At 39.6% G+C, this 25,487-nt stretch overlaps 1 protein-coding gene and 1 pseudogene across 1 annotated transcript in view; one reads left to right on the top strand and one right to left on the bottom strand.

The window, feature by feature from the left end:
- The window catches only part of Dnaaf11 (dynein axonemal assembly factor 11), an 84,148-nt gene that overhangs the window by 44,928 nt on the left and 13,733 nt on the right, over nt 1–25,487 (bottom strand). The window contains exons 4-7 of the mRNA XM_027950090.2: nt 14,176–14,348; nt 8,502–8,731; nt 4,328–4,519; nt 1,720–1,797 (exon numbers count right to left, since the gene is read on the bottom strand). Of these exons, the coding sequence (XP_027805891.2) occupies nt 1,720–1,797; nt 4,328–4,519; nt 8,502–8,731; nt 14,176–14,348 (673 nt within the window). The remainder of the gene's footprint in view (nt 1–1,719; nt 1,798–4,327; nt 4,520–8,501; nt 8,732–14,175; nt 14,349–25,487) is intronic.
- LOC114101530 (COMM domain-containing protein 1 pseudogene) lies at nt 22,662–23,258 on the top strand (annotated as a pseudogene).

The following is a 25,487-nucleotide window of genomic DNA, read 5'->3' as shown; positions in this document are numbered from 1 at the left end:
AAGTCACTTTCAGAGAGGTTGCTCTTCATCCTCACTTTCTGCCCCCCCTTTGTCCCTGGCAACAGAACCCCTAGGCAAGTGGCTTAAAGAATGAAGCCTACACCTTCCTGCCCCATGAACTCAGGTGTGGTCATGTGATTTACACAGTTAGGGAATGTGTCCAGTGGCACTTTCTAGGGCTTTTCCTTAAGGGAGTGGGTGCCCTCCTGCCTGCATTACTCAACCGACAAGAACAGATTGTAGGAGGCCAACACACAAACCACGCCCACTACTTAACAAGCTTCTGGAACTGTCTAGGCAAGAGGGAGTGCTGCCTTCTCCTAGCGGGTAGTGATGAGGCGATGAGGAGCAGTGAGACTCAGCTCACTGCAGGAAGGGCTCCCGAGGTTCACTGATCAGAGGAGAATCCAGGACACACCCCAGGCTTCGGTCAGCCAACGGGTGGGTGTTTCTCAGGGAGAGGCAGAATGGTGGGAGACCAGGCACATGAGGGTGGGGGGGTAGTGGAAGGGAAAGCAGGGACTCTGCGTCGTATGTTTGTTATTTTACATCAATATAGTGATGGCAATGTCCGGGAGGAGGACAGTGACCACGAGGAACTGGGCAGTAGTAGAGGGAGATGGTGAGTGATCAGTTCTTCAGGGACTCTTCCTAAGTACACTGGTTTCAGGGGCAGGTTTCGGTGGTCAGTGTGAGAAGAGTGGTGGTCTCACTGGGGGTCCACAGAGGGGTCTCAGTGGACTTTTTAGCTCCACAAAGCAGCTCCTGTCACAGCGTTGCCTGCCTGCAATGCCCGGCCTATCCGGACCTGCACTCCTGTTGGCTGGATAAAGAAGGTGTATGTGTGGTGGGCACTGGAGACTCAACCATGGCAATCACCAGAACTGGGTGAGCACGGGTGGCACATCAGACTCACCCTGGACGGCTGTGTGAACTCAGGCGAGTCACTTCACCTCTCAAGCTCAGGCTTAGGAGCCGTAAAAAAGAAACCCTGCCTACCATCCAGGATTGCCACGAGAATGAGCGATGCCCGGGAGCCACGCCACACTCTGCCTCCCTCACGGTAATAACAGCAAATTAGATGATGGACGCAAATAGGCTTGGACTAATGAGACGAAGCGGACGGGATCTGGTCCACAGGCTTGCTGATCTCTGTTTAGGCTCTGCAAGGCCTTTCAGCCCACGTTCTCCTTTCCAACTTGCAGACAGACAGAGTAGATCAGATGTGATTAGACTTGAGGATTCCCAGCTTGAATAGTTTTCCTCTCTAATTAAGTTTATTGAGATATTTATTCCAATTTCTATCCCTGGCTCTCGAATGCTTTGCAGATGTGTTCCAGAGGATAATGTAGAGGTAAAGGAGAATTGTAAGTATTCTCAGCCAGCTTGTTCATGGCAGAATTTAAAAATTCATAAAAAAACAATAACAGCACAATGGCAATTTTCAGGCATAAAATTGTATGTAGTCCAAAATTTCATGGGATACATAAATAAGTAAGATTCCATATGGCAAGGTCATTTGCTGGATATCAAGAAAATTACTTGAAAACATAATAGATGTTTGGCTTTTAAATATACACAAAATGACATTATTATTAGACTCATCCAACTCGTTAAGAGTGGTCAATTTATTCTTAGCAAAGCAAACCTGTCACTGAAGCCATCGTGACCACCACCCACCAGTGTCTCCTCCCCAGGTCCTGCCCTGTCCTCACGCACTTGGGCTCATTGACATTCAGGGCCTTCCCATCTTCAGTGATCAAAGTCCGGGCCGGTTTCACATTCTTCTTTTTTTCACTTAATAGGGGGTAGGTGGGAACAGGAGGCAGTGGGGAAGGGAAAATAAATAAAGAGAGCATAAAATCAATCAATATGTTTTTGTGAAACAGTTTAAGAAAAATTCACCATATATATAAACACACCAACAATTCACTTATGAAGTCAATTCCTTTAACTCTATGCTGGGAATTAAAAATCAAACCAGATTTTGTATATGGTTGTATCTAAATCTGCAAAGCAAAAATGTGACCAAGACAATTTGCCAGATAATTTGAATGGGGGAAGAAGACTCTTTTTGATGAAATGCCCATGAATATTTAAATGAGTCTTATTTTATGCATGATTTACCCAGATAACTGTCAATTCTCCATTTGTGTGTAGAGCTTCTGCTTCAGTTAAAAGTATAATTTTTAAAACACCAAGTAGAATCCATTCTACAGACATAAAAATTACCATTACATAGGATCTATATAAAAAGACATTTCTCAAAGCATTATTTGTAGTGGCAAAACCCAGAACTATTGTGGATATCTACCACCGGAGGAGTGATTGGGTCCATCATGGCACATTCACACTATGAACTATCTTACAGCTATTAAAAATGGGTTTGCTCTTTCCATAGCAACCCACAAAAGCGTTCACGATGTATTTAGAACAAATACATAAAATATAAGTCTTCTGTTTTTTTAAAGACCCCAAGTCCTACATTTGCAGAGATGACTTACACAATTATAGAAGGAGGAAAATGTGTGGTGGCATTGACCCAAGTCTGTTAACTTTGGGAGAGGAGGAAAAGGAAAGAGCAGAAAGGAGAATATTTATGGAATACGTGAAGTAAATTTAGTCTGTTATTTTTATTTTTAAAAATTACTGAAAAAATATTTTTAAAAACTTCAATAGGGCACATGTGGACAAGATCTAGAAGATGAAATGGAAAAATTTGTTGAGATGATGGGATTGTAGGCAATTGTGGGCCTTGAATTTCTATTGTCCTTTTAATAGAGATTCTGCGTCAGCCAACTTTATTTAAAAATTCACTCACATTCTTCTGCATCTTAAACTGAGCCTCCAGATCTAATTAAGCTACTATTTCAATGACTCAGGACAATTAAAGAGTATCCAGAAATATCTGGCTTCACCCGACACACTCTGGACAAGAGCTGAATTAGGATGAGAGGCTGGCCTGGTCCCTGCCTTTCCCCAGCTGGTGAAAATACCAGGAGACCAAAGAGACACATGTCCACGGGTCCATGGATTGGGCAGACTACCGTCCACTAAGCAGAGAGACTCATCCCTCCATCCAGCTCAGCCCAGCTCTTTTAGGTGTCAGAGAGAAAAACAATTCTGCTGATTTCAGGTTCAATACTATACAGATTACACCCCCCCCCCACCCACACACACACACATATAAACATGTGCATGCACAGGTGTGTGCATGTGGAACGGGGTAGATACGTTAGAAATACCACATACACACATTCTGTTTCAAGTGACTCTGAAGTCTGCAATGGGTTTATCTGATTCTCTTAACTGCACAGTGGGTGGTAAAACAGGTGGAATAAGCCTTGCTTAACAAATGAGAAGGAAGGTACTTGCCAACATCACAGAGAGAACCAATGACCAGGTCACAACATTTTCTGATGTTATTCCAGTGCTCTTCCCAGAGCAATGGTGACCTCTCTACATACAAAATGCCATGTTTTACAAATAAGTGATTTATATAAAACATGATTCTCTACTGTTGCACCATCCTGTGTTTCTTACTAATGAAAAAGCTTTATGAAAGCAGAAGAGATTTCTAAATCCTTCTAGTTGCTTTTAGTTGATAATCATAGGGGATATATTGTGTCTAATTCATCTCATTGCCATGTAGATTACTATATTTCAGAACTAATTGATCATATTCTCAAGCTTGTGCATTACAAGTATTCCCAGAAGTAATATTTTTAAAAATCATTTAAAAATATTTTACACATTAGACTTAAGCAATCACGTGAAATAGGATGACACAGGTCAGGCCTATCTTCGGAAAAAGTACTCTGAAAATAACAGCTTAAGCATCCTAACTTCTAGCAAATCATCAAAGTTTATCTAAACACATCAAAAGTGGAATCATACTGTTAAATATCCTAAAAAGTTGTATCATAAAAATAAAAAATGAAAGTAATTTTAATTCTTCATTTTGAAAATTAATAGAATAGACTCAAAGGAGCTCGTTCATCTCACAAAACAACATTTTCTTCTGTACCATGATAACGAGTATTTCTAACCTAACCCATACTTAGCAGACATATAAATGGTTTAAAAAGCTAAAGACATACAAATAAAACCTGAAATTTCATAATTTGTGATGTTCTAAAGAAGGTATTTAGATGTTAATGAATGTAAGTCAATACAATTCAATAAAATGCTGTGTGTAGGAAAAGCAAAATCTTTGTGTGAGAGCTAACAAAGGCTTAACACCTGATGGATAAAATAATGTGTAATTGTGAAAATATAATGTAAGAGTGTTGCCAAACTCCTGGTGATAAGGGAAAAAATGGAATACCTTAATTTTTCCTGATCTTTTCGTTGTTTTTCCACATGTCTAAGAGTTTCCAATCTAGATTCTGGAGTATACAAGGAAGGTTTATTCCAGAATTCCAGGTCATCTTCACTTTCATTCAATTTCTTTTTGTTGTATTCCTCTTCTTGTGTTTCTGGTGCCTGGAAGTGGTCTATGGTCTCTGAAGAAGATGGGCTAGGAAAGTCCAATAAGTACAGAGCACGTAAGACCAAAAATGGACCTATGAGTTTCATCCTTAATGCTGCCCCTTAAATATCTTATACACCTATTTTTCCTCATCAGCATGTTGCCTTTAACTGACAATGTGTCTCAGAGGGTCTAAGCCAAGTTGGAGGACATACTTTCACAGCACTGAGACAGGCCCTGGTCCTCTATCCTCAGAACATGTTGTATCAGATTCGAGGGCTCATGATCCTGGTGATGTGCTACCTGGGAGGCCTTGTTAAACAGTCCAGCTGCCTGGCCCCCATCACAGTGCCTTCAGTAAATCTGTAGTGGGGCCCAGGTATCCTGGCATATTTTGCAGGGGTTCTGATGACAGGCAAGCATCACTGAGCCGAGCCATCACCTCTCCTGCAGAGCTGCAGCCATCAACGCCACCCTCCCACGCTGCTCCAATTACCTCCAGGTCCTTTAATGATCTTCTACCTCCAAAATTTTCTTGAAGGAAACACAAGGCTTTCTGTGGTGTGGCCTCTGCTTGCTTTATTTTTCAGGGTTAACTTCTGATTTTATGACTTTAATGTGGGGATGGTTCTCTGATTTCTCTTTTATCCCTGTTTGTGGACTGTCCGAGAATCAAACAGTGTCTCTATACATCACGGAATGGGTATTACATGTGATACTAGCATCCATTCAACACAAGCTCAAGAAATATTGGTTGGGAATCTCCTGAGTGCCAGGCATCAGAGACAGGGTTCCAGTAAAGACAGAGCAGGACACTGCTGTCAGGAGATGAGTCTATTCTAGTGGAGGGAAAGTGACCTCGTTCCAAGAATGTTCACTGGGTATGGTCTCTTGCCTCTTCCTGGAATATATACTCTGTTAGAAACTGATATTAAATGAAAAAGTTACCTGAAGCTTTTATTACCAAGTATTTCAAATAGTAAGTACTCAGTAAATATTGATTTTGTTCTTTTAACTGAAATGAGATAACATAAAAAGTTTGCTTGGTTGATCTGAGATGAACTAAGATGTTTTTTCAAGGGATTATCCCAAAACATTGGAACATGAAATTTAAATACTATAAATGGAATATAGAATAAAATTATGCTTAGCTTCTTTACATATTATAAAATGTAACAAGGTATCTTAATAAGTAAAATAATATAAATCACTGAAAATAGACACTTTACCAAACTACAAAGAAATTATTTTACTTAATGACAAGGAATTGAAAATTTTTCTTTTAAATTTTTTGGTTATAGATGAGCACAATACCTTTATTTGTTTGTTTGTTTGCTTATTTATTTATTTATTTATATGTGGTGCTGAGGATCAAACCCAGTGCCTCATACCTGCTAGGCAAGCACTCAACCACTGAGTCACAACCACACCCCAAGAGCATTTTTTTTTAAAGTTGGGAATGAAATACCGATACCCCTTCTTATTTCTGTTGATCTATCCCATATTGAAGATCTTCCTGGATACCATAAAAAATAATAATAATAATAATAATAATAATAAAGCGGAGGCAGAAGGATTGAAAAACTTTTTTAAAGTTGCTATTTATAAACTATGTCGTTTCATTTTTTTAACACAGAAAACTCAGCTTATCCTATAGGCTACTGCAACTTTTAAGGAGGTCAGCAAGACTGTTTAATACAGCATCAGTATCCAGAAATCATTTGTCTCTTTATACATCAATAAAAACCATTTGTATTTTTTTATTCTATTCTACAAGATTCTTAGGAATAAATCTAATGAAAGATGATGTAATACCTTTATATGGAAAATTTAAAACCTTAGTGAAAGACTCAAAAGAAGATCTAAATAAAAAAAGAACAATTCCAAAGTTCAGCAAGGAAAGGATCAATACCATGAAGATGTCAACTTTGCGCTAATTAAATTAAAAGCAATTCCAGTTAAAGTTCCACTAGGGGTTTGGGGGAAATTTGATTAGTGGATGCTAAAATTCATGCAGAAGGGTAAAGAACGAAGATCAGCCAAGATCATCTTGAAAAAATGAGAGTATCTCCTGTCAAATACAAGATTCACTATATATTCAGAGAAATTCAAATCAAGTGGAGGGGCTGCTATGCAGCAGCCAAGGGGCACCAGAAGTACACCCAGGTTTAGAAGGACCTGGTGAGGATGACACTTCTTATCAGTGGGGAAAAGAGCATCTTAATAAGTGGTGAGGAGCTCGGGCTTCCTATCCAGGGAGCATGGAGCACCCTACCCTCAGTGCCAACAAAGGCTCATTCCAGATAGTCAGAGATGACGCTGGGGTTAAGGTGGATTCCATTAAAAATAAGGAAAAAATAAGTTTGAGTATATTCATATTTTTTAATTCTACAAGTAGAAGCATTTATAATTAAAGACACAAGATAGACTGGGAGAAGATACGTGTAAAGAATTTGTATTCAGAACATAAAAAAAAAACTATAAATCAGGAAGAAAAAACTTGCAACTTATTTAATATAAGCAAAAGACAAGGATGGAGGAAATATGAATGGATATAAACATATGAGAAGATAATTCAAATTCATTCTAATTTTACAAATGCCAATTAGGTTAAAAAATTAGGTGCTATTTAATAACAAACTTTGTTGACCATATTTTAAAATCTCATGTTATGAGAGCTTTCCTATATTGCTGATAGATGAGCTTAAGTTTGGAAAACATTTTGGCAATACATATAAGTTGAAAAGATGTCATAACTTATTTGTAACAGTGTTTCTATTCAATATCCCAGACAAACTTTGATATCTTCACAAGGAAATGTGTGCAACGTTGTCTGAGAAAATGGAGCAGGGCAAACAATGCAAGTGACCATGCACAGAGGGACGGCTGCTCCAGGGCTGCTCAGCTGGCACTCACTGGTAGGGCCTCAGTCTGTTAAAGCCGTGTGCATTCTGATCTGCCAGGGCCAGAGAACCACTGGCTGCTAAATATTTTGAATATTATCTCTAGAATAAATTAGAATTTATTCATCCAATGAAATGTTTGTTATTCCATAATTAGGATGAATGAATTAGTTTCACCTGTCTTCTTCGGCACAGATCTCAAAAACATGTTGAATAAAAAGCAAAGCTACAGAAAGATGCCATTCATACCAAATACATGCACACTCACTCACAAACTGCTCTTGTTTAAAGAGCCAGAATCATGTTTTAAGGGCATCAAAAATATAATGAGGTCAATGTATATCAAATATATACCAACTTCAGGATGGCAGACACCTGAAGGAAAGAACTGGATTCTCAGCACGCTTATAACTCTCTTAATGGCATTTCACTGTTCTTTCAAAAAGATGCAAAGCAAACATAAACAATTGTCATTTATCAACTTGGGTAGTGGAATTATAGCTTCCTATCCAATTACTTTTAAGACATTTGCCTATCTCTGAAATATTTTATAATCATATTTTCTGAGTTATAAGAGAATCTGTTATCTAAATATTTAAAGCTTTCACTGTATGGAATCCAATCAACTGACTTCAGTTTCAATTCACTTAAATAGCATGAAAAATTCAGATTCATAAAAAAAGATCAATTAGAGGGTTATTAATCTCATTAAAAGTATATTCATCATATAATTCACAAAACAGAATGTTTTGTGATGCAATCAGAATTATTCAATTTATTAGCACGTGATTTGCATTTAACTTTTCTAAGATATTCCTACTTTATAAATCAAAGTACACCTGTTAATTCATCTTTCCTGTAAATCTTTTATACAGATTTCTCTGAGGATAATTTTAGATGCAAATTAAAGTTGCTAGTTAGAAGAGACATTTTTCTCTAAGGGAAGAGAGCCTCCTAGAACTGTCATGAACTATGAGATGTTCCATTTCCCCCTCCAAAATTATATCATACTTTATTCTTCAAATTAATCTTCTGCAATGTAAGTGGTACTGTGAACACCTTGGGGAGAGGACACAGATGGCTGGCCTAATAAGACTTAACTAGAAGCAAAGTCGGGATTGACCTACGCAGCAGTGTGGATGTCTGTGTACCAACGCCCGTCAAAGCCCGGGTCCCTCCGCCTCCTCCTGTCTTCCTTGTCCTGCTGCTCCTCCAGCTTCCTCTGGGCCTCCTCTTTGTCTTTGGCTCTTCTGAGGCAGTAAGCTTTTTCCTGCTCTCGGACTTGCTGCTCAACCACTGGATAGTTTTGCAATGCCTGGATCCTTTCTGAACGCTCTATTTCTTTGCCATCCAGCCACTTCAATAAAAAACAAAACAACAACAACAAAAAAAAAAGCACAATTATTCAAAAGTAGGAACGCAAATGAAGCCCACGATGATTCTGAATAAAATATCTTGAAATTAGAAATAATAAGTGTAGCATAGTGATAGAGAATTACTACAAAGTAATTAATACAAAATATCAGAAACACTCCTCTAAATCAATGTTTGTTTCATACAATTAACAGTTTATAAAGCACCTTCACTGGTACTAACAATAAACAGTCCTTCTGTCACAATTGGGAATTAATGCAAAGCCCTCAAAATATGGATATTAATTTATAACTATTCACTGTATTAAAGATTTGAATACTTAAACCAAATTGCAGCTCCAAAGCAAAACAATGACACTTCCCAAATGCTCTCTACAATCTAGACCTTGAATCTTCACCAAATTGAGCTCAATACAAAGGAGCCCATGTTCTACCCTTGACAATAAGATACAGAGTGAACTATTGTTATAGTCAATGTATCCCTCTGGTATTTTTATAATTTTCTAAATTAAAATATTAAAACAAGACACCAACTAAAATCTGAAAAGACAAAGCTCTCAGTTTAAAGATATCCATTTATTTGCCTAGCCTCATTCTACAAAAAGATTAAGGTAGGGAAAGATGTGCTGGGCAGATGATGGTTCCCCAGAAAAGTCCACGTTGTAGCCTCAGCAAAGGTTATCTCACATGGCAAGAAGGACTGCAGACACGATTGACTTAAAGATTTCAGATGGCAGGCTGACCCTTATAAGAATGACAGAGTCCTTATAACTAAAAGAAGAAGGCAGAAGTGTCAGGGTCGGAGTTGGGACAGCTGTGGAGGTGATACATTACTGGCTTTCCACAGCTCAGAAATGTAGATGCCTTTGAGATGCTGAAAAGGGCAAAGAAAGGGATTTTCCTGAAGCCTCCAAAGAAAGAGCCCGGTCAACACCTTGAATTTAGTCCAGTAAAACTATTTTGGACTTCTGACCTCCAGAACTATAAGATAAATCTGTACTGTTTTACGCCACTAAATTTGTGTTAATTTGTTACAAAAGGAATTCAAAGGAAAAAAAAGAAAAGAAAAAAAAAAAAAACAGAAAATGTAGTAAAATATAAAATAAAAAACTACTGGGATAAGTTAAATTATAAATCAAATTGTAATGTGCAGATTTGGAAAAAATAATTTAAAATAAGAACACACATGGTTGCTACAGATTAGCTGGTCATTAGGTTCTAAAGCACTCAGCAATCAAAGCAAACTAGCAAAACATGATCAGTTACACAATTTTCTCTATCTTTAATGAAAAAGTATGATATTTTCTGGCTTTCCTCTAATACTTAGCTCTAAAACACACTTCTAAAGCAGAGTTTCATAAAGGAGAACTTGAGGAAAATCAGAAACTGACACCACCACATAGAGAAACAGACTTCTTCTAGCACCCTTCAATGTAAGATGAGGTCACAATTATAAATTTAATAAAACCTTTTCCTTTTTTTGCATTGTATTTTCTATTGGTGAATTATAATTATATATAATAGTGGGATTCGTGGTTAGATACTTATACATGCAAATGGTATAAATAAAATTTGGTGAATTTTCTTCCTCAGTGCCTCCCATAAAACCTATTCCTTAAGGTGATACTTGCGATTCACAAACTTAAATTAACAGAGTTTAAGCTAGGGTTAGGATGTAATCATTTGAAAAATTCCCAATAAAAAATTTATTAATTGTATAAATGTAATACATATCTATAATACACATAAAATATAAGTATTAATATATAAGTATTGATATACTATACAAATAGCATACTTAAATACCACAAATATATACATATTGTGTATAAGTGTATACTTTTATAACAATTTGGAAAATTCTAAAAAAATTTAACTTCCTTCACCTGGGATTTTAATGACCATTGGGAGTAAAGGTGATATCTCTTACTCAAATATGGAGTACATTTATGTATGTATTTATTTAATTGATAATCTGTATTTATACTTGGTTTAAATAACTATTGATTTAATTAGGCTGACTGCTTCTAAAGGAGGATGACAAATGCCCCCTGGCACCTTACCAACAGGAAACAAAAGACCTTATGCTGAGTTGATATCAAATTTGGGACTGTGCCCCAGCACCTACTCCAGGTACCTCAGTCTGCTTGATGACTTCCATTAGGTCTTCTTTGAAATTGGCCTTCAAGTCAAAATCACTTTTGATTTCAGAGGTGCTGGTGAGCAGGAATGGAGTCTTACGTTGAGCATTCCAGTATTCCTTAAACTTTCTTTACTCCTGATCCCACAGCACAGAGGTAGTGTCCACACCTACCGTTAGTGACAGAGGTAGTGTCCACACCTACTGTTGGTGACAGAGGTAGTGTCCACACCTACTGTTGGTGACAGAGGGAGTGTCCACACTTACTGTTAGTGACAGAGGTAGTGTCCACACAATCATGTTTGTTCATGATTGTGCTTTGCTGCAGCAAAGAAAAGAAGAATTGAGCCTGGCTGGGTCCTCCCAGAACTCCTCTGTGTGGGAATTCTCATCCAGGCCTACACAAGGGGAACGAAGGGGCAGCTCGCAGGCAGTGGGAAAGGAGGCAGAGCCGCTGTCTGCTCACACCCCTCTTTTCCACAAGGCCACAGTGACTACTTCCTGCCTGAAGTGGCCCAGACACTGAGGAAAGAATGCTTGCAAGGGCTGACTCTCCTCACACCTCTTCATATGGCTGCTAAAGTCAACTACTACTCCGTCGTTACGGGTTGAATTGGGTGAAGTTCTAACCTCCTGACTTTATTTGGAAGTAGAGTCCATGTAGGTGTAATTCACGAAGACTAATCACATGGGCAGTGTGGACCCTAATGCAACCTGACCAGGTCTACAGAAAACATGGCATGTGAAAAGACAGGGACCCAAGAAGGATACTATGAAGACAAAGGTGGAGATCAAGGTACCATGCCAACAAGACAGACAAGGCCAAAGACTGACAGTGAATCTTCAGAACTAGGAAGGAGTCAAGGAACAGATTCTCCTCCCAGCCCTCAGGGAGCCCGCCCTGTCCCACCTTGTTCTTGAACAGCTGGCCTCTAGAGCTGTGAGACGGAAAATTTCTGGTGTTTAAGATACCCAGCTTGTGGCATTTTGTTACAGTAGTCCCGGGAAAATAATACATCTATTAACATAATTCTTTTCAACCAGATCACAAGGTCTTAATAAAATGGCAATTAAGATTCTAAAGTTTATCAACCTATTTTTAAATATGAACAAACACATTTATGAACATCATTTTCCAACAGAGGCTATTGTAGCTAGTGTCTATTACAGCTACTGACTTAGTGCAGTCTTTCTGAAATGAAAGCTTTGATCCTGTGGTTGTGCATTCATGCAGAAAGAAGAAGCAAGTGATGAGACACATGTGGGTTCAAATCCTACCTGGCCCACTTGCCAGATGTGTCAGTGTAAACCAAGGGTGTCAGTTCCCTGAGCCCTGACCTCCTCATCTCTGAATGCACTGCACTGTTTCCTACACAGGAGGATCAGAGATACTGTGCACGCAGCACCTGCCACTACCCAGTCCCATTTCCAGTACCTGGATGACAGTCTCACACAGCCAGCCTGACACAGCAGCACTGACACGGGGTCAGCTGTGGCTGCCATCCAGTCTTATAGCTTCTCAGTCCTTCTGAAGAGGTGGCCCTGGAGTTAGAGGACAAGCTCTGCTCCTGTGATACTCTGATTCTCATTCATTTTCTAAGAAGCCACTGTACAATGATGATCAGTCTTGCTGTGTTTGATTCTAGATTCAGTAACCTAAACCACTCATTCTCTTACTCTAGGAGATTTTACATTAGAAGGAATGTGTCCCACTAATTTAGCAGTCAGCAATCTCTCAACTGCAGACAGAACACAGAAATCTAAGAAATAAATGCCCTCTGAGACCTGAGAAGATGCTGATCACAAAACTGACCCATCTGTGTGTCCTCTTTGTAGCAGCATGGAGTCACACGGAGGCTGGGGACTCTTGAAAGGACATGAAATTAATACTACCACTTTAATATATTCTCAGTTGTATACTTCCTCTTAAAATGATATTTTCCTAGGCTCTAAATTTATTAAATCCAGGGATATAATGGGGCTATATTCACATATTATAATATATATTTTGGGGTTGTCAACCATGGTTCCTAGTTTGTAACTGCCTCCCCAAGGCTGGTCCCCTGCCTTTGCCTGGTTATAAAGAAACTCTCGGACTGACCTTTTCTGAGAGTAGGCCTTAAGACTCCTCATGCCCGAGGGTTCCTCACCTCACTCCTTGGGGAAGACAGACTGAAGACACTAACCAGGCCTTTCTGGCTTCCCTGTCCAGTCTGTTAGCAACCATGCCTGTGTGATGAAGTCTCCATTAAAACAACAGTGCTCACAGAGCTCTCGGTTTGCTGAACACGGGGAGGACCCTGGAGGGAGGTGCACCCTTCCCACAGACCTCACCCTATCCTCTCCTCATCAGTGTCCTTTATAATAAACAGGTAAACATAAGTAAGTGTTTCTCGGTGAGCTGCTGAAGCAAGTTAAGCAAACTCAAGAAAGCCCAGCTCACAGCCAGTCTGTCAGGAGCACAGATAAGAACACGTGGGGCCTGTGACTAAACTCTAAAATGAGGGGCGCAGTCCTGCATTCTAGGACTGAGCCCTCAATCTGTAGAATCCTACACTACCCACTTGGAGGTAGAAGACACTTGGATTAGAGGACACCCGGCTGGGGTCCACTGCTGGAGAGCTGATTGCCAGCTTATGTGTGGGGAAAGTCCACACAGCTAGTGTAGGAAGTGTCCACGTTGCCTTGGTGTGAGAGCAGATGACAGAACAAGGCGTTCTGAATGTTTTCCTGGAAGAACACAGAGAGCAGTTGTTGCTGAAGAGGCCTCTGGACTAGCAGCATCAGCATAATCCAAGAGCAAAAATGCAAATAGTGTGCATGGTGACAGACCTGACCCAGGAACTAGGGTGGGGAGTACAGAAACCTGTGCTTTTAACACCCCTCCAACTACTCTCACGCACAGCAAACGCCAAGGTCCCCTGCCTCAGAAATTGAGCTAATAAAAAGCAACAACAAAATAGTAATTATGAAAACAGAGTAACTACATAATATAAGTGTATGTAGCTGCAGCTACCTTTGGAACACTAACCTACTGGTGGTGCGGATGAATTAGTAGTGATGATGATGAATGCGGTTTGCAACAACTGAACTCAACAAGAAATACTTCAATTAAGGGAAAACATGTATGAAAGCAACTTTAAAATTTAGAAATCAAAGAATTCATTTTGTTTCTCTGGAATATTCCATTCTCTGCAGCAACACTCTCCCTGACAATGCTGTGATTAAACCAGGAATTACTGGAGTTGCTCATTTTCATTTTTCTGTGCCCTTCCACTGTAACTTAACCTTTAGCTGTGGAAGAGTGGCCACCACAAACTCCCTGTAGCCATCGAAGTCCGCGCACGGGTTGCCCATGAGGAAGAGCTCCTTCAGGTGGATGTTGCACTGCAAGGTCTTGACACTGCTCAGCTCTCCAATGAAATTCACAGTCAAGTCAAGCTTTGCCAGCCCTTCACATCCTGTGGAGAAAAGGAAAGGAAGAAAGAAGAAAAGTCACAGTGTATTAAAATGTGTACGAAAGCACATTACAGGTATAAGAATTACAATATTTTAAATCTCCTGATTAACTGCGTGGTTACCAAGAAGTGGACTTTCAGAGGTACCAGCTCAAAGGCTTAGTCTTGTTTCACTTTCCTATCTTCATCTCCCCCTTTTTCCATCCCTCTGGTCCTCCAGCTAGGGCAAATCACCTTCCCTGTTCACCTCTTCAAGGCCCAGCCTGGGGACTGCTTAGATCTGGTCACTTCCAACATGAAGAAAGCCAAGGTGGTGGCTACAAGGGTGGGCATTACATGAGAGCAAAACTCCCCACGAGGAGGTCCCAAGGTGTCCTCCTGGGAGTTGCCAGGAACATAGGACATATTTCATCATAGAAGATGATGCCCAGCGACCATCATTTCACAGCCAACCAATGCTACGTGAACTTGAATCAAATTCAAATTTGACTTAACTGTCTTTACTCACTGACATTCCATGAGAATTTGGTGGTTAGGAATTAAGAGTTGAAGTCTTCCCTCTGTCTCATCCTTGCTACTATGACCTTGGACAGACAGGTTACAAGCCTTGGTCTCCTCATCTGCAGAATGCTAAAGGTATTTGTAAATCCATTGGCACGTGTTATTGTGAAGTTAAACTATGATGATTCCTGTGAGGTGCTTAGCATGCTCTCTGACACTCAGAGGGCCTCAGGAAGACCAGCTGTGACGCAGCCACCCAGTGAGCACGCTTCTGATGATCACGTGGCTCCCTCGACAGGGCTCCCACAGGAAGGAAGGAAGCATGTTTTCACGAGCAGAGAGTTTGCAGTCCTTTCTGTGAACTAAGAAGAGCTGAGCTGGTTTGGTTCAGTGTCAGGCTGTCTCTGCCTGAGACCGGCTCCTGCTCCTGCAACTGACATGGCAGATTCTCCAGCCTTCAATACTCAGGAAGTCCATCCCAGAAAACAGTGAAGATCTACCTGTCTGCACTTATTTCTTCAAACACCTACACACCACCCTTCCTTTATGCTCCCTGATTATGTTGCTTTTTCTGTCTCTGTTTTGTGGCTATTTAAATTAAGAGTAAACTTTGGTTCCGGATAGCTTTACATCACCAATATAAACGCACTCCACACTGGTTCATCACTCTGCAAACTGCATCACCTTTGGTAAGGTTTTCCTCATTTCTGAAAGCTTTACAATGGAACTGACTTCACTGAATGACAGCGTCCCTTCACCTGAACACTTTCTCGACTCTAGCACCTGACTCCCTTTGTCCAGATTCCATGTTTTCTTATCTAGTCAGACCCCAAGCCAGGCTCCTCCAAAAACCTAGTTGTGCCTTGGTGTTCCCAGACCCAGATCTCACTCAGAGACCCATCCACCCACCCACCCACCCACCCACCCATCCATCCCTCCATCCATGCAGGAGTTACTGGGATCCTGCTCTGTACAAGTTACTCAGCCAGATCTTCAATATACAGTGATTTTTAAAATTCTTTTGTCTCTGGCCTCAAGTTTATCTAAGATACAGAAAGTAGACAGAGATGGGTATTCCAGGAATGAAAAATTAAATACACAAAGGCACCAGGAAGTGAGGAAGAACCCAGAAGTAGGCAGGACCTACAGCCACTGGTTCTTCCTGCCCAGTCCCGACTCATTGCTCAACCTTTGTTCTTGGCTTCTAATCCCAACATTCTACAACGTTGTTTCCTCTTGAAGCGAGCAACAATCTTCACATTAGCAAGACTAACAGAGCTTATTTTATCACTAAAAAAACAATTTACAGCATGTGGCATGAATGACCATGGATTCCCTTTCAAACCTCTCAACTGTCTTTCCTTGTTCTCCTTACACGGCCATCTTTTCCTTTCCATTCTTGTAGGACTTCTCCAACTCTTAATTCTAACCTGACCCAATATTCTTCCAGTGTCTTCCTGATGACAACAGTGAAGGTCACTGAGTTAACGAATCCCAGACTCTGAGGACTCCCACATGAAAACTCCATATTTGACCTTCCTGTTGAATGTCATCTTCCCATGTCAGAATTCCTGTAAGACACAGCACCTTCAACATATTCCAAACAGAGCTCTCCTCACTTCTTCTCACTCTCCAGTCATCAATACAGTTTGTCTATGTCTAAATTCTGTTAGTGTCACTACCACTTTTGTGTCAAATGTGGGTTTGACACCAAAGGTCTAATCATGAACTTGAAAAATTATTCTCTCAACCAACCACCTCATGTCACCAGCCAAACCCTCCCAGTCTTAACTCCTCGATTTTCATATACTTCCTGTCCACTCTTATTTTCTTACCTATACTTTAATTCTTGTCACCTTTTACATGGAATATGAAAATAATCTCCTGAATCTATCCATCCCAAAAATATAGGAAGTAAGGAAGAAGGGGAAATGGGAAAAAATCAGGAAAATGGAAGATAAAAAGCGGAGCATCCTATCCTATCATGCCATGAACCAGAGAAGAACCCAGAGAAGGATAAGAGCCATCAAAACACAGGGGCCTGATTGAAAGGGCTCCTTCGACCCAGCCTGGGGCAATGTGATTAGCAAACAAAATGACAGTAACATTATCCACTGAGTAAAACAGGAATCCATGAGTCCATACTGATACAAGGAGCCATGAGTGAAGGAGTAAATAAATAAATGGGAGAGAAGGCAAAGTTCTTTCTTAAGTAGAATGTCATCTCATAAACATAAAAGGAATGGCAGAATTACAAGCCATTAATGAATGCTAGAACACGTATGAAAGCATGATGAGGAATAAGATAGACACACAATGTCAGAGTATCTTCCACAAGTCACTCATTAATTAAAACATGAAATGTAATGACTGTACAGTAGAAAAGTGTGGTAGACACAACCTTCCCCTGTGGCAGACACGGCCTTTCCTTTCCTGGTGACTTACCTCTATTTCCGCATGACAGTCACTCTCTCGTGCACACATTACCACATTGTAATTCTCTGTATGCTATTTGCCATATCTGATATTCTTCCTTTTTTGCTTGAGTGTTGACCTATCTCCCTCAGTTAGAATTCTTGCTCCTTGCAGAGTGGGACCCTGTTTTGCATATGGCTTTATTTACTACGCAAACAAGACTACTTGGCACAGGGAGGCCTTAGAAATACTTGAGGAAGAAAGGAGAAGGGAGGAGCGAGAGAGGCAGGGAGTAAGAGAAGAGTGAGGAAAGCCACAAAGAAAGGATAAATGGGTAACTGGGGCAGATCAGTCAACAGAGAGGTCAGTTAGTTGCTCAGGTGAGAACTCAAGGAAATTCAACTTCAAAGATAAGGGAGCAGCAGAGGGAAAAGAAGGGAATTGACAAGGCTCAGTCTGGGTCAGATTCCGCCAGAGCCACCAGGTGACCAGGATAGCTGAACATTATGTTTTGACAAATATACTTTTAGGATAAGAAATAAATCAGCACACATTAAAAAAAAAAAGAAAAGAAAATTACGTGCCCAATTTGGAGAAATTGTTAAGCAAACTCTAATAGAATCATAAACTATTAAGTAACAGTGAAAATGATGGTTATCAAAGCTATATCAGAGCATGGGGGAAGCTTCAGATCTGAAGAAAGTGGAAAAAGATACAGCACTGCCCTGAGCTACAGTTACAACAGGGTACAAGGACAAATAGGAAGAAGACACACTGAAATGTCACCAGTAATGATGGAATTAAGAGTACACTTTACTCTAGTTTCAAAACATTTGCAACATGGTTATATTTGATATTTTGAACAAATAAACAAAAGGAAAAAATACATGAAATTGATAGAAAACTAAGGTGTAAGTCATCCTGGTGTCCTCAGGTGTCACAGATAAGTCCTCGAGGCCTAGACTAGGTTAGTAACCACGTGGCTAATATACTGGTCCAGTGCTTTCTCAGTATGAAGCTCTTTACACGCAGTATCTTACTTAATCCTTAACCCTAATACTACGCCCATGAGAGACGGAATGAGGGGTGGGGGGGAGAGAGAGAGAGAATAATTTGTGTCAGATAGCTGAGCGTGGGCGCCTGGCTCTGAGAGGCTGCCATCTAGTGAGCTCTGCCATTCCTCATGGACAGCGGGGATCCATCCCTTCTCCCCTCCCTGTGCCTAGTCCTAGTGCCTTGCCTGCAGTAGACTGTGGCCACAGTGTCTAGGCTGGGCCACAAGCTCACAGCTCACAGCTTCCGCTGGAGTTTCTAGAATGTTCGCCTGGGCAGGCCTGCTCCTGGAGTTACACTGGGACCTGTCAGAAGCCACGTGAAACGTCTGCCTACCTTGAGCTCATGGTGCTGTGGGACCTGAGGCCCCTAGGAATCTCAAGGACAATGTGAAAGAACAAATTCCATATGTGTGCACAGAGGCCTAGAAGCAGCGCCAGGCAGGTAACCAAAAACAATCTTAGACAGCAGGTGCTCTAGTGCTGCCAGAGACCCAAGGGAGACCACGGGCCACCCTGGAGGCACTGAGATAGATAATTAGAACTCTAAAACAAGTCAAGTCTGACATTACCAGTGATCTCACAACTCCTAAATGGAGGAGTTAGGATTTGAGAGGCCTCTCTGAACTGGTACACTTGAGGGTCTCTGTGACAGTATTTATTACCAAATCATCATCATCATCATCTTAAAATTACCAAACTTAACTTTTGTAGAATACAAATTTGGGTCTACAAGCGAAGGCAGTTGTCACCACCCAGGAAAGGGTGGCCTGGGCAGGACAGGCCTGGAGTTCACAGTGGTAGAGAGGTCCAGGCCAGCTGGAGAGCAGAGCTGGAGAGAGTGGAAGAGAGGAGGGGATGGATAAAGTTGATTAATGGCTTAGTTATCGTTAGATGGGAAAGGAAGTCCTGGTGCTATTGCACTATAGGATGCCTATAGATGATAATAATATGCTGTATATATACATTTGTAAAAGCTGGAAGGAATTTTAAATATGTTCACCATAATGTAAAATTTTTTTAAGGCAATAGATAAATTTACCTTAATTTGAACATTATAAAAGATAGACAAATATAAAAGGATGACATAGTACCCCATATATATAATTGTTATGTATCAGTTAAACTGTCAAAAATCATTATTAAAAATATTAGTACCTAAAATGAATAAGAACAAACACTTATATACATTTCAGACTTTACTACATAGGTGATAAAAATTCAATAACTTCATATCTTCAAAAATAACTAAGTGATAAAGGACAAAAAACACAATGTCTATTAAATTAGTAAAAACACAGATAAATTTTAAAAGATATTGGCAGGACTATGATATAAGAGTCATGTCTTTCAGCATGTAGTTGCCAATACATAAAACTGACTTTTATTATTTTTTTTATTTTTTGAGAGAGAGAGAGAAAAGAGAATTTTTTTAATATTTATTTTTTAGTTTTCGGTGGACACAACATCTTTATTTTATTTTTATGTGGTGTTGAGGATCAAACTCAGCGGCCCGCGCATGCCAGGCGAGTGCGCTACCGCTTGAGCCACATCCCCAGCTCCAAAATTGACTTTTAAATTGGCTGCCCCTCCCACCTCAAAATTTCATTTGGGGGAAGAGGTCCCAATCTGACACCTCTCCTCAAAGCACAGGTGATCTGCACAAAGCTAGTCAGAGCAGCTACCATCATAATAGCAGATGTAATTAGTAATACTTCAAGTACTAAAATGTATAAAGTTATTTAAAATACATCAATACATTTGAAAATGCAGTCATCAAATTATAAAAGTGTAGACTCAGCCACTGTATGAAGAATGAATATAAAGTCGCACATAAGCACAAGTAAGTCTCTACCTGTCTGAATGCTCCTTTTACACTGGCAGAAATGCTAGGTGGATTTGATCAATGTAGAAAACGTATTTGCGTAAAGATACAGGTTACATAGTATGACGTTTACTTTGGAAGACTCTGGAAGACATTTTAACTAAGAAAATGAAAACATTTTATCTAAGAAAAGGCTGATATTTGAAAGGGTCCAACAAGGTGAAAATTTCATATATTTTTGTATTTTATAGATGAAGAACCCATGACCCCCCAAATGTCTATTATGTTCCTCAAAGTGATGAGTCTTAACTTTCCTTCAACTTGGCCTGCACATAAGAAATCAGAGCACATTTGCCTCCTACAGAATCTTGTCCAGCTGGCCCGGTGGAGGACACCTGTCCCTGGAGTCAGGTGCTCCTGATTTCAGGTTAGTCCTAGCCTGTCTCCTGCCCAGCAGAGGTCCAGCCAGGATGACTGCCCCAGGGGTGGGATGGTGGGGGGGCACACATTGTCAGCAACCCCACCCCTACTTCCAGGTGGGAGAAAAAGGACGCAAAGACAGAACAGTTGATTTGACCCTGGTGACTCCTCAACAGGAAAAAGAGAAAAAAGGAAAATAAACAAGCTTTGTTTTGCATTCAAGAAAAGAAAAAGGAAAAGACTTATTTTAAAAAATCATACTGAGGGCTGGGATGTGGCTCAAGCGGTAGCGCGCTTGCCTGGCATGCGTGCGGCCCGGGTTCGATCCTCAGCACCACATACAAAGATGTTGTGTCCGCCGATAACGAAAAAATAAATATTAAAATTATTTCTCTCTCTCTCTCCCTCTCTCTTTAAAAAAAAAAAAAAAAAAATCATACTGAGATTTACTCAAGTAGGCAGGCTGAGTGCAGATATCCATCTCCCCCCTCTAGCCTCAAACACTTCAAATTAAACAAAAAGCACATATTTGACATCAGATAAAATGCACCCTCATTCTCTACCCCATCAAATATTTCCCCGAAGTACCCTGCAGCCAGTCCTTCCTCTTAGGGCAGGAAGGTAAAACACCAGAGGCACACCTGTCAGGTAGAGGCTGGAGGTGGACCGCAGCCTGCGGCCCACAGCACTCTAAACGAGAACAGCGACGATGCCGCCCTCTAGTGGTGGATGAACAAACCCACCACAAAACAAAACTCCAGGTCCTGTAAGGCAACCAGCCCTGGATAACCAGCCGCGAGCGAGCAACCTTTGAATTACTTCTCTGAGTTTTTGATTGAAATCTCACTGCCACAAGACACAGAGGAAATGCTGTCATCGCATTTGTTCATAGATAACATAGTAGCAGGGCTGTAGTATTCACTGAGAGAGAGCAGTGATTCCTTTCCCCAGGCAGAAAAAGCCAAAAAGGTACGAAGACTCATCTTAGTTTTTGCACTGATACTGGGCTCAGGAGCTTCCTATGATGATTTTCTAGGTTTTGTGACTTAAATTTTAACAAGTAACTTATGATGCATATTTATGTCTTTGTTGATATTTAACCTTGACAGTCACATAAATCTCCATTTGGCACACTAGTGGGCCTTCGACAAAGCCCACCGTGATCTAAGTCAAGTCCTCCCAGTTGTAGCTACTGCCAGATGGGAGTCATGGGGAGAGCAGCTTGCCTGCCTCTGCTCCAGGCCCTGGCTCTGAAGCGAAGCTGCCAGTCAGCATGCTCCACCCACTCAGAGACTGCAGCCTGCCAGGCCAGACAGAGCCTGGGCACAGCCCACACCAGCCACCTCACAGCCCCAATCTTTGTGAGGATAATCAGATACAAAGTGCTACCACTAAGAGAAAAACAGCACAAAACTGAAGGCTGCAAATAAAACAGAAACCACAAAGGAAGAGGAAAGAAATTGAAAACAAAGAATGCTAACAAGTACCTAGAAAAAAATTTTTAAGCTATCTCATCCATAAAGTAACAACAGACATCACAGAAAAGCGGCAACCAGAGTTCAGCAGTGAATTCAGAAGAATAAAATTCATGGCCAAATTAAAGAGCCTGTTGTAAAAGAACTGAATTAGAGAATGAACAGGAGCTAATGTAAAATAATTATTCTGAAATTTAAATCTGGTGAAATATCCAAGACTGAAGAATAACAAAACAAAGGGATTTAAAATAAGAAATAAAGGTTAAAAGACATGGAAGTTCAAGGTCAGTCTCAGCAATTTAGTGAGCTCCTCGATCAATAAATAAATAAATAAATAAAAGTCCTGGGGGTGTAGCTTAGTAATAAAGGACCCCTCAGTTCAATACCTAGTACCAAAAACAATGATGATGATTATGATGACTATGATGATAGTAACAAGTAAAAGAGAAAAAAAAATGTAGGTCCAATTAAGAACTGAACATTTATCACAACCAGATCTACACTATAAGAAATTCTACAGGGTATCTTTCAGGCTGAAACCAACTCATACTAGGGAGTAATTCAAATTCACATGAAAAAATAAGATCTGACCTGGCTCAGCCATAGGGGGGCAGAGCCTTCCCAGGCCATGGCAGGAGAGTGGGGGTGCAGTCCCCCATGTGGGCTGCTCAGCGGCCTGGCCCAAGGCACTTGCAATGGGTACCCTGGCATCATAAAAGAGCTGCTACAAAGTCAATTCCATCTGAAAGTGCCACCAGAGGGGAATTCTTAAGTCTCCTCAATCTGCAGACATAGATTTCAAACAGGTAGAGGCATTTTTGAGAGTTCAGTCCAAAAAGCAAAGAGGGATCACATCTAAACTACTGTCATTTCCATAAGACAAAAATCTGAGAACCTCCTGAACCAGAGCCATTGAAACAATGGACTTTGGGGCCTGAGCTGGAGAGTTGATGACAAGTTTGTCAGGGAACTTCATCAAACACGCCCCACTGCCACAACAGAGCTGGAACTTGGGAAAAGTGGACAGGGCAAAGCAAGCATTGTGGAATAGTAGTCAGTGTCAAAGAAATGTGAAAAGTGTCATAACAGGTTCCACTCCTTCCCTATCACCTAACAACGAAACAGTCAGGAATCTGAACCTATGTCTGAAATTTGATAGGGTCAAGGTCAACAAATCCTAAGGAACCTTTCAGAGGTAGAAGAAAGTATCAGCACACTGATATAGCCACCCCAAGTAAAGATGATATAGGAAAAGAGTTGGATTTATTGTTATAAAGTGTCTGTAACTCCTCCCTCTGAAATTTAAAAGCATATGTATCATGCTCCCCCAATAACATTAAATCCTCATATTCAAATCTTTTTAAAAAAGGACCCTCCATAGTGGTAATTATATAGATAAATATAAAAGGCAATAAAATATTTTTTCTTTCTAATTTTTCTCCCAATTTATTTTTAAAAATGGCTACAAGAAGAAATAATTATAAATCTATGTTAATAGACATAATATATAAAGCTGTAACTGACAAAAACAGCATAAATGAGGAGAGAGAGAAACATCTACATAGAAGCAATGTTTTATATACTATTGAAATTCAGTTGCTGTGAATGTAAACTAGATCATTATAAATTAAGATGTTAACTGTAATTCTCAGAGCACAACTGATAAAATAATATAGTAAAAGAAACAAAAAGGAAATTAAAACAATATACTGAATAAATACACTAAATATGACATTAATATGATAAAGAAACTAAAAAATGAAGGCAGTAATACAGAATCAGAGGAACAAAACAGACATGAATACATAAAACATAAATAGCATATTTTAGATATAATTTCTACCTTATCACTGATTACATTAAATGTAAATGGATAAGACTCTCCAGTTAAAAGGCAAAGATTGATGAGATGGGTTAAAAATAAAAACATGATCCATCCGTATGCCAAAGAGACACACTTTAGATTCAAAGAGACACATAGTTGTAATTTTAAAGAATGTAAAAATTATACCAATAAAATAGAAACCAAAAAAGAAGAAAAAAATAGAAGAGCTGGAGGGGTTATACTAATATCAGACAAAATAGACTTTACGTCAAAGATTATTATTAGCAATAATGAAAGACATTTTATAATGATAAGAAGATCAATTCATCATGAAGATGAAACAATTAAGAGAGTGTACATTTCTAATAGCAGAGACCCAAATAACATAAGGCAAAAACTGACAGAACCGAAAGAGAAAATAATTCAACAATAATAGAGACCTCAATAACCTGGTTTTAATAATATAACAAGTAAATAGAATACAACTTTCAAAAAACAAGACAAACAAACAAAAAAGACTGGACCTAACAAATATTACTAGAATATTCCACCCAAGGAAAGCATAATATACATTGTGTATACTATGTGTGTATATGTGTACATCCAAAATGTACAGGAAACATCCTCTAAATTAGACAAAATATTAAGCTATAAAACAAGTCTCAATAAATTTAAGATGATTTAAATCATAGAAGGTATATTCTCTGACCCCAGTAGAATGAAACTAAAAATCAATTAAAGAAAATAATTTGGGAAGTTCATAAATATAGGGATATTAAACAATACTTCTAAATAAGCAATAGATGAGAGAAGAAGTCACAAATGAAGTCCAAAAATACTTTGAGATTAATTAAAAACACAACATACCAAAATTTAATGTAAATAAGGAAAGTAGTATTCAAAAGGAAATCACAGTTGTAAATTACCACATAGAAAAAAGAAGTATTGAATCAATAACCTAACCTTCCATCTTAAGTAATAAATAAAGAGAAAAATAAAAGTGAAAAGTGGAAAAGAAACAATAAAAATTATGGAAACAAACAAAATAGAGAATATAAAGCAATAGAGAAAATCAGCAAAGTCAAAAGATTATTCTTTGAAAATATCAACTAAATTGACAGACTTCTAGCTTTACTACCCAAGGACAAAAGAGAGAAGACTCAAACTTGAAAATCAGGAGTGAAAAGGGGACACTACTATTGATCTTACAGAAATAAAAAGGAATAGAATAGATAGAAAAATGTATGCTGATAAATGAGATAACCTAGGTGAAATGGATGAATACTAGAAAGAAATAAACTATCATAGCAGACGCAAGAAGAAACAGAACACCTGAACAGGTCTATAACAAGTGAAGACTTTAAATCAGCCATCAAAATCTTCCTACACAGGGCTTAACAGAGAACTTGCCTAGTGTGCCCAAGGCCAAGGGTTTCATTCCCAGCCCTGCAAAAGGGGAAAGAAAGGAAGGAAGGAGGGAGGGAGGGAAGGAGGGAGGGGAGGGAAGGAGGGAGGGGAGGGGAGGGGAGGGAAAAAGAGGGAGAAAAAGAAAGAAAATTCTAAAAAATGAAAAAATCTTTCTACTTAGGACCAAGAAGGCTTCCCAGGGTATTCCACCAAATTAACACC

Source organism: Marmota flaviventris, chromosome 15, assembly GCF_047511675.1.
Source record: "Marmota flaviventris isolate mMarFla1 chromosome 15, mMarFla1.hap1, whole genome shotgun sequence".
NCBI classification, from domain to species: domain Eukaryota; kingdom Metazoa; phylum Chordata; class Mammalia; order Rodentia; family Sciuridae; genus Marmota; species Marmota flaviventris.
Note: the sequence above shows the minus strand (reverse complement) of the source record. Positions and strands in the feature narration are given on the sequence as shown.